The 10,957-nt window shown below is 42.4% G+C and overlaps 2 protein-coding genes and 1 non-coding gene across 14 annotated transcripts in view; all 3 read right to left on the bottom strand.

Annotated features, from left to right (window-relative positions):
- Positions 1-27: 27 nt before the first annotated feature.
- LOC130521627 (sorting nexin-1-like) lies at positions 28-6,399 on the bottom strand. Of its 2 annotated transcripts, XM_057025318.1 has the most exons (15): positions 6,240-6,399; positions 5,708-5,849; positions 5,306-5,418; positions 4,489-4,555; positions 4,238-4,281; positions 4,012-4,153; positions 3,861-3,939; positions 3,717-3,792; positions 3,477-3,590; positions 2,994-3,087; positions 2,713-2,918; positions 2,408-2,551; positions 2,108-2,188; positions 1,560-1,631; positions 28-1,436 (listed from the first exon to the last, which is right to left on the bottom strand). In XM_057025318.1, exons 1-15 carry the CDS (start codon positions 6,357-6,359, stop codon positions 1,386-1,388), a joined length of 1,545 nt encoding a protein of 514 aa, XP_056881298.1. In that variant the 5' UTR covers positions 6,360-6,399; the 3' UTR covers positions 28-1,385. The 2 variants fall into 2 exon arrangements, with proteins under 2 accessions (XP_056881298.1, XP_056881299.1); XM_057025319.1 differs by lacking the exon at positions 6,240-6,399 and having other exon boundaries at positions 5,524-5,849.
- A 233-nt stretch (positions 6,400-6,632) lies between these two features.
- trnah-gug (transfer RNA histidin (anticodon GUG)) lies at positions 6,633-6,704 on the bottom strand. Its single transcript has one exon. It is a non-coding gene; the product is annotated as a tRNA-His (tRNA).
- Positions 6,705-7,419: 715 nt separating this feature from the next.
- neo1a (neogenin 1a) overlaps positions 7,420-10,957 on the bottom strand; it is a 106,219-nt gene continuing 102,681 nt past the window's right edge. For 7 of the 11 annotated variants that reach the window (XM_057025302.1, XM_057025304.1, XM_057025295.1 and 4 more), the window contains 3 exons: positions 10,359-10,646; positions 9,961-10,097; positions 7,420-9,448 (listed from right to left, as the gene is read on the bottom strand). In XM_057025302.1, the coding sequence (XP_056881282.1) occupies positions 9,296-9,448; positions 9,961-10,097; positions 10,359-10,646 (578 nt within the window). In that variant the 3' untranslated portion in view covers positions 7,420-9,295. Of the gene's footprint in view, positions 9,581-9,960; positions 10,098-10,358; positions 10,647-10,957 lie in introns of all 11 variants that reach the window. The other 4 variants (XM_057025303.1, XM_057025299.1, XM_057025307.1 and 1 more) reach the window with 2 other exon arrangements.

The following is a 10,957-nucleotide window of genomic DNA, read 5'->3' as shown; positions in this document are numbered from 1 at the left end:
AACCCGATCACCGACATCTACAACCAGTCTGTTGAAAGTATTAGTTTATTATCCAGTGAAGCATTTGACAGAAGGAAAAAAAGAGAATCATCAGCATTTGAACATTTTCAGACAATTCTCTCATTGATGGAATCATTACAAAACTGCTGGACACATTTGGATTCTTTCTGTCTTTATGCTGACACATTCAAAATTCGCTTGCTTTAATAAACAAGAAGCTTGAGTTGCTTCATCAGTTACTCGACTGCTGACAGAAGCATCAATCATGGAGAAACGATTCAGATGTGAGAGTGAATGTTTGGGCCCCTGACTGTCATATGTCTTTTATTACTGCATACTGTTAATATGCGGATCAGCTGAGGTCTGTTTACAATGAGGTTCGGGTGTCATTTTCAGACAGGAAAAAGCCCTTTAGAGATAAAAACCATTGTAACCTCAGAAAGGACCTTCACATTTTTAAGCTCAGCTGTTTCACAGTTCAGCCGAATGGACGGAAAATATCAAATACAAAGCAAACAAGGTGGAAACGGAAGTCAGGTCATGTTTATTTTGCCCGTCTAAACCTGAATAACATGATGGAAATGTGTTTATGCTAATGCTACTGCTAAGTGGTTAGAAAAATAAAGAGCATTCAGTAAAACAACACTCTGAGATGCTGAATAAGAAAATATGAGCACGTCCACATCTGTCTGTTCATCATGGTTAAACCAATTTATCAAAAAATGAGCTGGTTAATAATCAGACTATGATTCAAGTATCGAACAAGCTCAGCAGCACTTTCCAGCGAATTCTTTAGGGCTTCAGTTTCAGAAATCTAAGTCCTTCAAAAAGACAAATAGTCATATAAAAATACTGAAAACAGAATTTTACCTGCACGTACTGTAACCTACTGTAACCATCTTCTCTCCTTCTGACCAAAACAACATGAAATCTTTGCAAATTTGACTGTTGACTATGAATCTTGAACTGTAACAACCTGCTAATACTTGCTGTTAAGGACCTCTCATCAATAGTGGTATTTCCATTAAATAAAAACACAACATTTCTCCATCAGTTTTAGTGCATCGGGCATTTACTGACTGGCATCCATTTAAAAACCTGGTGTTAGACTGGAATGACCGACAGTATAGTATATGTCTATTTAATAATATAAACTATGGAAAAGGTTAATTTAGAGCAGTACCCTGTGTTAGTGCTGTGAAATAAAACTGGTTAATTTTCCAAAACAAACAGAATAATGTCTGAGCTGTACAAGATAACACAACATAGAAGAAAAAACATGGATGGAAGCTTGTTGTGTGTTTCTTGGTCCTCTCACTTCCTGGTCAAGAGGTAAAGTGTTCAAAAAGGCAGTTGGGTCTTTATAGTGTAAGTCTCCCTCCTAATTATGCTATCGCCTTTGCCTCGGGCAGGAATGCCTCCCAAAACTTTATGAGCTGGAATATGATCAGGAGAAGAATAAAGATTTAAAATATTATGTTACTGTGTTCTGTCCCCATCAATAACGATAAATGACAGAAGTGTATTCAGAAAAAAATGGCTAAAATAGTTGAGATTACCCGCTGCTGAGACTGTAGAATTGCCTCCAAATATCTGATTATCTGGCTCTTGAAGTCCTTGGCCTTTTCCTTCTAAAAAACAAAAAGAAAAGAATATTGACGACATCTGTGAGGATTTCGGCCATGACTTCAGTTCATTCTGAGCTGCACAGACAAGTGGGAGACCCCACATTAACCTCTGAGCCAATGAACACATGCAGCTCATTAAGAACTCTTATCAGAAGCACGTTCCACAGCTCCTCCTTCATCTGCCCAAACCTGAAGGTTGCATGATGACTCAGTAGTTTTCAACACATTTTCAAGGCTGCAGTCAGTCTGGCGAGATGTTCTGTACTAAACTCGCCAAAATCTTTAAAAAAATATCCCTTAAAACTTCAGATCCAGCCTTGTCTTATGTTAATTGTGTAATGTTTTGTTTTGAATAAAGGCAAAAATCTGCTAACTGAAATGCTGAAAGGTTAGTTCATTATTTTGAGGGTTTATATGTTTTGTTCTTTTTTAAAGCCTGAAACCCCGGTGAGTCTAAAATGTCAGGATCTTTCTCTTACCTCAAATCTGAGAAACTCCTTCCTAACAGTCATTCCAACCCTGTCGAAATCTCTCTCGTACTGAGTGACCCTCGACTCCCACTGAGGACCAGAAAGGACAAGAATTTTACCCAATGACTGACATTTTACTGCAGATTTCCAAAACAAGACAAACTACGAGTTTCACTTTAGCATCTAACCAAGATCTTAAAGAAGCCAGAACCAAGATTAGCAGGAAGCAATCCTGTCATTTCTTCAGCTCGAACTAGAACCATTCCCTGTCTCTGGGCTAAGTTCTGTGTTGCAGCATCTGCCTGTTACCTCACTGATCTCCTCTTTGGCCTGCTGGAGTTTGTCTGGTTTGTTGGCCCACAGCAGCTTGGCCTCGGCCTCTCTCTTCTTCTGCAACATGCTCTGAGCCTCCTGCCATCGCTGCCATGCACGTATGCGCTGGTCAAAACATCCCTGAAGACAAGAGAAACACCTGATAACCCTGTAAGCAACCAGACACCTGCTGGGAACGTGTTCCCAAACAGAACATGCACAACAACCCACAGATGATTTATTTACTGGTTGGGCAAGAGTTTTTACTTGTGTATGGGTCTCCTCCGCAGCTGCTAACTTACCCGAACAGCCCCCAAAAGGCGAATGTAGTCAGCCAGCAATTCCTCAAAGATGAAGAAGTCGCTGGCTGCCTGCTCCTGATGCAGCTGCTCCATCTTGTCCTCCAACTCTGCCAACTGGGACAGAGCCCGGGACAGAGCTGTGTTGTCCTCAGAGTTTCCCAACATGGCCATGCTTTTTGCAAATACCGCGGTGTTCCCACATAGTTCTGGTTTGAGGGGGACCTGAGTTAATGAGTTTAACTGAGGTTCCATAGTTCTGATAATGTGATTAAAAAACTCACCCTTCCTGTGATTAACCAGGGAGTCCACTAAAGCGTGGAGCTTCCTCAGCTGCTGCTCTTCGTTCTCCACCTCCTGGTACTTGTCCTCGAACCACTATAACCAGTAGTAATACAAGGTTACAGAACACTAACATTTAATCATCCTTTCCTTGGCCCATGATCAACATGGAAATCCATTTCTAACTTTTCAAGTTACTTTGTTAACAAACAAGAAAAAACAAAGGCTGGTTTGTCACATAACCTCCTTGGCAAAGGTAATAAAACACGTATAACCCAAATAGTTACAGAAGTTACAAGTTCCATCCTACGCAATCAAACCTTACTCTGAGGTCTTAATTGGCCTTTTTTATTATTTCTGTTCCAGATTTCAGGCCTACATGTGGACATTTGCTGCAGTGAGACTTAAATCAGCATGTGGATTTCTGCTGTGATGAAATGATCTTCGTACACAGACCAGATGTCTGCCCAACGTCACATCCTTACAGTGTCAGACTCGTTCATCTTGATGGTCATCTTGTTGACTGCGTCCGAGGCCTTATTGATCATTTTGAGGATGCCTGCTCCACTCAGGGTCTGAGTGTTGACGGCTCTGGGGAGCTGAAAACACACACAGCACAAAGGGTTACTGACCTGGGCTCAACTCTATCAGGTACAGGAAAGGAATGTAATAAATATGCTGATAATGTTAAAGAAAAACATCACTGCATGTGTTTATACACCCACATCTTCTCTCTCTAAGAACTCTCGCACATCTGGATCTTGTAATAATGATGGGTGAGACACGATTCTCTGAAGATACCTGCACAGATATAAAAGAGATGAGGCACAGAAGAGGCAGAGCGCAACAATGAAAACATCTGCACTTGCCTCTCCAGTCCAGCTCTTCTCCTCTCCACAAACTCCACCGACGCGGGGTCATCCATTCCCACCTTCACTTTGGTCATTCCTGTTGATTGAACTGAGAGTAAAAAAAACAAACGCTAACAGAGAAACATGCAGGTCGAAAGGGGGCACGCACCTACAACGCTTTTCTCAGGTGGTGAAGGGATAATGCAGCCCTGGAGAGACTGCTTGGCGGCGAGCTTCTCATGAAGACCCAGGAAATCGCTGTAACGTCTCCTGACAGTAAAGGCTTTACACCTGAACATGGCCAAGGACGTCTGAAGGAGTAGACAGGGACAGCAATGAGACACAGGACCCATTATCAGTCATGAGGAATCCAGCCAATCAGCACTTTTACCCACCCTGGTTGATACTTTGTAGGCCACATATGCATTCATGCCATCTCCTAGAAGAGCAGAAGGAAGCATGAGGTCAGATTAAATGCAGTCTGTCACAGTAAAGGCAACAAATGCCCTTCTAAGATTTAAACCTTCAAAAGGGAGAAATTGTGAAATTGTCTCTAATCAACTGTGCGAAATGCGAAGTTTTCAGTCTTACTTAACCCAGAAAACACTGCATGATTATCTAAATAAAAATAAGAAAGGAGACTGACCAACTTTCTCAGGGTTGGTGACAGCAACGTCCACATCAAACTGATCATCTCCCTCTTCCTCCTCCAGCTGCAATCAAACAAAAGCCCCCCTCTCTACATTACTTACAATAAACACCTTATCACACAATGTTTTTCTTTGGGGTTTTTTTACGACTTTGTATATACCGGTAGTAGATACATATTGAAGATATCAAAACTATGAAAATTGTAACAAGATATATGGAATTATGACATAAAAGACATTGTGTAACATTGTGTATTAACTGTTTTGTTTTAGATTCCTCAAAGCATGGATGACTTGCCTTCTTACTGGGGCTGGGACCATCAGCTGACAGCCCTATTTGACGACCATTAGAAACCGTATAATGGCAAGAACCAACCAGTTAAGAAAAGAGAAACGACTTAGTAAGGGCTAGATCAAGGAGAGTGATGGAGTGCTGCGTCAGACTTTCACAGTCACCTGACCTAAACCCAATCAAGATGGTTGGGGATGATATGGACCACAGAGTCAAATCAAAAGGGCCAACATGTGCCCAGCATCTCAGGGAACACCAATGCCAAGAGTATGCAGGGCTGTCATCAAAACAAGTTTTGAGCTATTTTACTTTTTTTTTGCTGACTATTTAATTCCATGTGTGTTTATTCATAGTTTTGATGCCTTCAGTGAAAAGATACAAAGCAAATGGTCATGAAAATAAAGACAAACTATTCAATGAAGCTGTGTTAACTTTTGACTGGTAGTACCCATCATAACTAAGAGGAACATGTTTATTAGTGCTTGTTATTAAGTTGAGAGGCTGGTAGGTAATGTGTATACCTGCTCTAAGGAGGTGGGCTGCATGGCAGCAGGGCTCTGAGTGAATGAGGAGGTGTTGACCTCCTTCTGGTCGGAGTTTCCAGGTTTATGTGAGCTCAACTCCGCATGAGCCTCTGTAGATCAAAGCAAAACCTGTTGACATGAATTAATCTTTCCTGGCAAATTTCAGCTGGGCTGACATTATTTTGGCTTATTGTCATACACAAAAAAAACCCCACTCAAAACTTTATTTTGCCCATTTCACTATAAGCGCCACAGGAAAACACCAGTGGAGCCATTATGAGATTATGTGTGCCGAGCTTGAATGCGGCTTGCTTCTTCTTCTTTTAGCTTGTTTAAGGTTGATTTTCTTCATTTTCCCCAGCACATCCCACCAGCGATGCATGCAACACGTGTCCTGACCAGCAAACAGGTCGTCATCGTCGGAGTTCAGCCCGTTGGACCGTGAAGGAGCGCTGCTGGCCTCCTCGCTGAACAGATCTGCGGGCTCTTCCCTGCTGCGGTCCGGCTGAGAAATCCCTCGACTCACAGTCGCTGGGGGACTCTGGACACACAAATGGAAGATACCACACGGACACAGAGCATCACAGTCAAAGGCTTCCTCGGTCTCATGACCGTTCGGACGGCTTTGACGAGCAGAAAGAAAGCGGCTGTTTGGAATGACGCGGGCAGAGAAAATCCATCTCTTTGCATAAAATCACCAATTTACAAAAGAGAGAGCATAGGGACGTGTGTATTTTCCACAACTAACACGTGTAAGATAAGCTTAAGCCTCACTTTCTTTGCTTTTAAAAGATATTTCTTGCCCGTGCCAGTTATTTTGGATGCAATGACAGCCCGTCTGATCAGATAAAGCGGCACAGTTACCGGTATCTCGGTGCAGACAAATGATCGCAAACCGCTCCAAAAACATTGAAATTAATTGCGAACATACGTTATTGACGAAGATGTCCTCTCCTTCATCGATGTCTCCATCTGCCATGTTAGTTCGCCCAGCTCCTGATTCCTCTGTTGCAGGGAAAGGAGGAGGATTCCGATCTGAGCTGGCCGCCATATTCTCTGTTGTGAGAGATCTCTGACGTAGGCGGAAGTGAGACACAGCGAAAAGGCGAGGATCTCTCCTGCAGCGACGCCTGGCGGTCACCAGGCAGTATAGCAGACGACAGCGCCGATTTTTGAAAGCCATTTTTTTTTTTGCAAGATTATAATGCTCAATGAAAAATGTTTTATTAGTTTGCTGGAATAAGACGTCTTCAGGCCACGAGTTGACTTTCCAGACATTCAAGATTCAAAATTAACTCCCTTTGCCGTGCGAGGGATTTATCCCTGCCGTGACCCGGATTCGAACCGGGGTTGCTGCGGCCACAACGCAGAGTACTAACCACTATACGATCACGGCGAGCTACCGGGAGGTGTCGGTGGCAGCCGATCCTGGCACATCTGTCTGACTAGTTTAATGTTGTTGGACTGTTGTGCTACTAATATTCAGTTATTCAGGTCCAGCGTATGAAACTTGCGGGTTTGCTTAGGCTTTATAAACTCCCTTTGCCTGTTAGCAGCATAACTCGCAAAGCTATTAACGGATTTTCATCAAATTTTAAGGAAATGTTGATCATATAACGAAGGAACAGATGCTTGATTCGGTGAAGTGGCAGACTCCGGAGGAACCTACCTTTGATCTTCCAAAAAATAAAATAAAAAAATGTCAAGGGGCTGTGAACATCATTAACCGTGTAATTACTACTACTTTATATATACGCTATACTGTGGACACTATGGTCACAATATGTGAGGAATGATTTTACATTAATGATCTATCCTGACAATTACTGTCTGCTTATTTCATCATAACTCACAGGAAGCCAGTCACAGGTTAGTTTTGGGCAAATGAAGCATCCCGAGTAAAATTAGACTGATGATCACATCACAATTGCTGCACATCTTGAAGATACATTCTATAGTAGTACTTTAAATAAAGGTTCATAATTTAAATAATAAAAATATTTTTCATCAGTATTCACAGGTTGTTTTCTTCAAAACTTGTGTGATGATGTAATTAACTGATCAATAACTTTTTTTGTGAGTGTGGCAAAAAGAAGACGAGCAGAAACATGTCCTTTGTTAGTATTCATAATAGTTCGTATACACAATGTATAGGAGCACCAATAAAAAAAACATCTTTTTTTCCCCAAACAGTTTTTTCCAACATTTTTTAAAAAGCCACAGATTTTGTTGTTTTTTTTTCCCTACAGAAAGCAAAGAAAAGCTCTGTACAACGAACAAGCGACAACAGAATTCCTCATCATGGTCTGCAAGTCAACATTTTGGACGCTCACATTCATTTCATCTCTAAAGCGGAAATTAATATCTTAAAAAGAAAACGAGAGCAGCTGCCTGCTGTTACCTAGGACACTACGTTGCACAAACAGCTTTCCATATTTAAAACACAAGATATGTAAGAAATGTACTTTTCAAAAGTTGTGAAAAAGTGCAATACAGATTCAACTGTTTACAACTCAATAGATTATTTTCCCAACGGATATTCGGTCCTTTTTTTTTCTCCCCTTGTTGCGTCTTTTCCCCACAAAAAAAAGTGTTCCTTGTTTGTATCGTAGCTTAAATCTCACACAGTTATGCTGACATTCATGAAAATGGTTTATGAAAAACGTGGTATTCACTAAAGTAGAGGAAATGACCATGATTGTGACAATTTCTTTGGGTAAAAGGGTTCTGAAAATAACGATTTTTCCTTTGCTTTTTCTTTTTAGTGTGTAAAACAACCGTTTGTTTTTCTTTGTACAAAAAAAATCTGGGAGTCTCAATCAAAGGCCGACATCTTTGCATCCTGACAGATTTGTAAATGATCCGCGGCGTCCCAATGAAGAACAGCAGGAGAACACAGCAGACACTCCGCCATGGGAAGATGAACGTGTGATTCAGCAGCACAGATGTCTGAAAACTTTTTTTTTTTTTTTTAATTCATCCAACAGAACTCGATCAGAAGTCTGGATCAGCACCACGGATCCTCGCCCAGGGAGAGCCGAGCCACCTCAGCCGCCCCACATGCAAACCTGTTGCTAAGGCTTTTAAACGGAGCTCCCACACAAAAAAACATGGCTGAAAATCTGAGGTTTCAACAGAAAAAAAACTGCACGAAACCAGTAAAACCAAGTTGGAGAAGAGCGCAGGGTTTAATTTCATGAAGCTCATCCCTCCACTTATTTCTATTCCCAAATAATATTAATGAAATGCAAGAAAACATCAAAAGAATGAGGCAGTTTTAAAAAAAAGACAACATATGTACAGGTTTAGAAGTATATGTGTGTAAAAAATAATACAATATGATAGAAAATAATAAAAAATCATGACAATATATGAACAACAGAGGGGTAAAAACAATTGCTGGAGGCTTTTAAAGAAGGAAGGGGCTGAGATCCAATGTTCACATCGCTGAAACAGCCCGACAGATTTACAAAATGCACAAAAACCCCACGAAACAAACACTGCGTGTAGACCTGTGCTGCATGAAAACCAGCAGATTTTTGGACTTTTGACAATGAACCAACCTCAACTCGCGTGAGCGCTCGCACATAATGTGAGAAAATATCAAAACAAACGACAGTATAACTTTTTGCCAAGGAAAAAAATTCACAATCTTCCAGTTGACCAATGTTTCAAAGTTCATTGTCTCTAAGAACGGTTCTTCATAAAAAGATGAAGCTTTTTCTTCCCTCTCATGGCAATCTCCTTCCTGAGATTGAGCAAGGTAAGCCGAAAAAAGTTCACAAGTTTCAGTCTGGAGGTTTTTTTTTGTTTGCGGGAGGGGGGGTTTGATGTGGCACAAGATGCCTCTTTTTGTGTCCACCGGCCTCTGGATCCCAACATTTATGCTCATTGTGTTGTTTTTTGACCGTGTGTGTGCGTGTCTTTGTGTGTGTATGACAGCATAAATGACGATCTGCGCGTGTGGGTGTCTGTTTGGGTGTGTGTTCATGGGGCTGTGGTGATGGCGTTCAGGTCCTTCATCAAGCCCTCCAGGTGGGCCATCTCCTCTGTCAACTCGTCTGGCTCGTAGCTCTGAGGGAGAGGAACAGGGTTACTGCGGGGGGCGGGGGAGGGACAGGGGGGAAGGGAGGCAAGCACCTGGAGGGGGGAGGAGAAGAGAGGAGAGGAGAGGAGAGGAAAGGAGGAGAGGGTCAGTTAGGGATCTTTCGCAGAGGAAGGGGGAGTTGTATGAGTGGGATGAAGCGAGCTGGGCAATGGAGGTCAGAGGAACTGATGTGATGAAGGCAACAAGCATAAAGCAGAACAAGAACAAAAGAGAAGGCCACCAACAACCAATCAAGAATTAGGACGCACGGATCAATGACGGCACAAAAAACATAATCATTCCAGCAATGGGGGATTGTTAAGATTAAATTATTTGAATGATCAAAACGCAGCCGCCACACAAAATGGGGAGAGTGACGTTTGGAAAGAATAAAAAAAGAGAGAAAGAACAAACAGAAAACATGGTTAAAACACCTCTGGTTCAAACTACATCATCGAGTGTCCAAACAAAACCTGACGTGAGTTTGGGAGAAAAGTGCAATTTGACTACTTTTACAAAACAATCTGTGTTGCTAGACGCAGCCGCAGGGGGGCGCTATACTCACATTGTCGACGTCTTCCAGCATCTTGCTGGTCTCTGGCACGTCGGGGGCGTTGGGCACAGAGACGAGCATAGGTGTCCGTGTCCTTCCTAGCGTTCCGATGGAGGCCGTTTTAACAACATGGGGGTGCGTGGGAGGCCCTGAAAGTGACACATGCATGGAAATGTCCAACTGTCAGTGAAGGCAACACTATCAGTATCCTGTGTACATGCACAAAACTGATGATGGTTGACAATTGTTCTGTCTACAAAAAACATTATTTGTATAATAAATATAATAATATACTACGTTTGACAGCTGATTCATTAGTAAACTACTTTCTTGATTAAACAATAAAAAATATATAATTCCTGAAGCCCTGCCAACAATACAATTCTAAATATTTGCACGTTTGTGCTAACCAGTCTGAGCCAGCAGAGGCGTGCTTGGCAGGGCCGACGACTCATATGATGGATGGCTGCTGCCTGGGATGGCGGGAACAGCAAAACTCTTGAGCGGGTGGGCATGGGCGTGCGGGTGGGCAGGGCGGTGGGGCGGAAGGTTGCTGGAGTAACTGGGCTCCTCTTCTGTGGTGGTGGAGCCATGGTAGCTCCCCTCGGGGTCAACCATGATCTCCGATGGGCAGGAGGCCTGAGAGGAGGTGGTGGCTGGAGGCAGGGGCTCTGCACTTGGGGTATTCCTCACAGATTCTGGGGGATAAGGGGGGCAAAGAGGAGTTTACAAGTCCTTACAGTCATCTTTTTTCCCTTGCAAAAGCCTTCATAACAAGAGTAATAAAAAAGAGTGAAGTCTCCATAATAGGGGGTTGCAGGTTGTATAACTTTGAGTTCCAGCGCCATCAGATGGTGCTGTTGAGCAACACACAACATGAGCAATAATTCTGTTTCCCATATTCTTCCATCTAGTCTCGAGTATGCAGTACCTGTTTCGTATTTACAGTGTTGTGAGGCCTTTTAGTCACAAGCAGATCAAAGCTGTATTTAAAGGCACATCAGGCTTT

This window comes from Takifugu flavidus, chromosome 2 (assembly GCF_003711565.1).
Source record: "Takifugu flavidus isolate HTHZ2018 chromosome 2, ASM371156v2, whole genome shotgun sequence".
Classification (NCBI taxonomy): Eukaryota; Metazoa; Chordata; class Actinopteri; order Tetraodontiformes; family Tetraodontidae; genus Takifugu; species Takifugu flavidus.
This window is presented reverse-complemented; position numbering and strand designations above follow the sequence as displayed.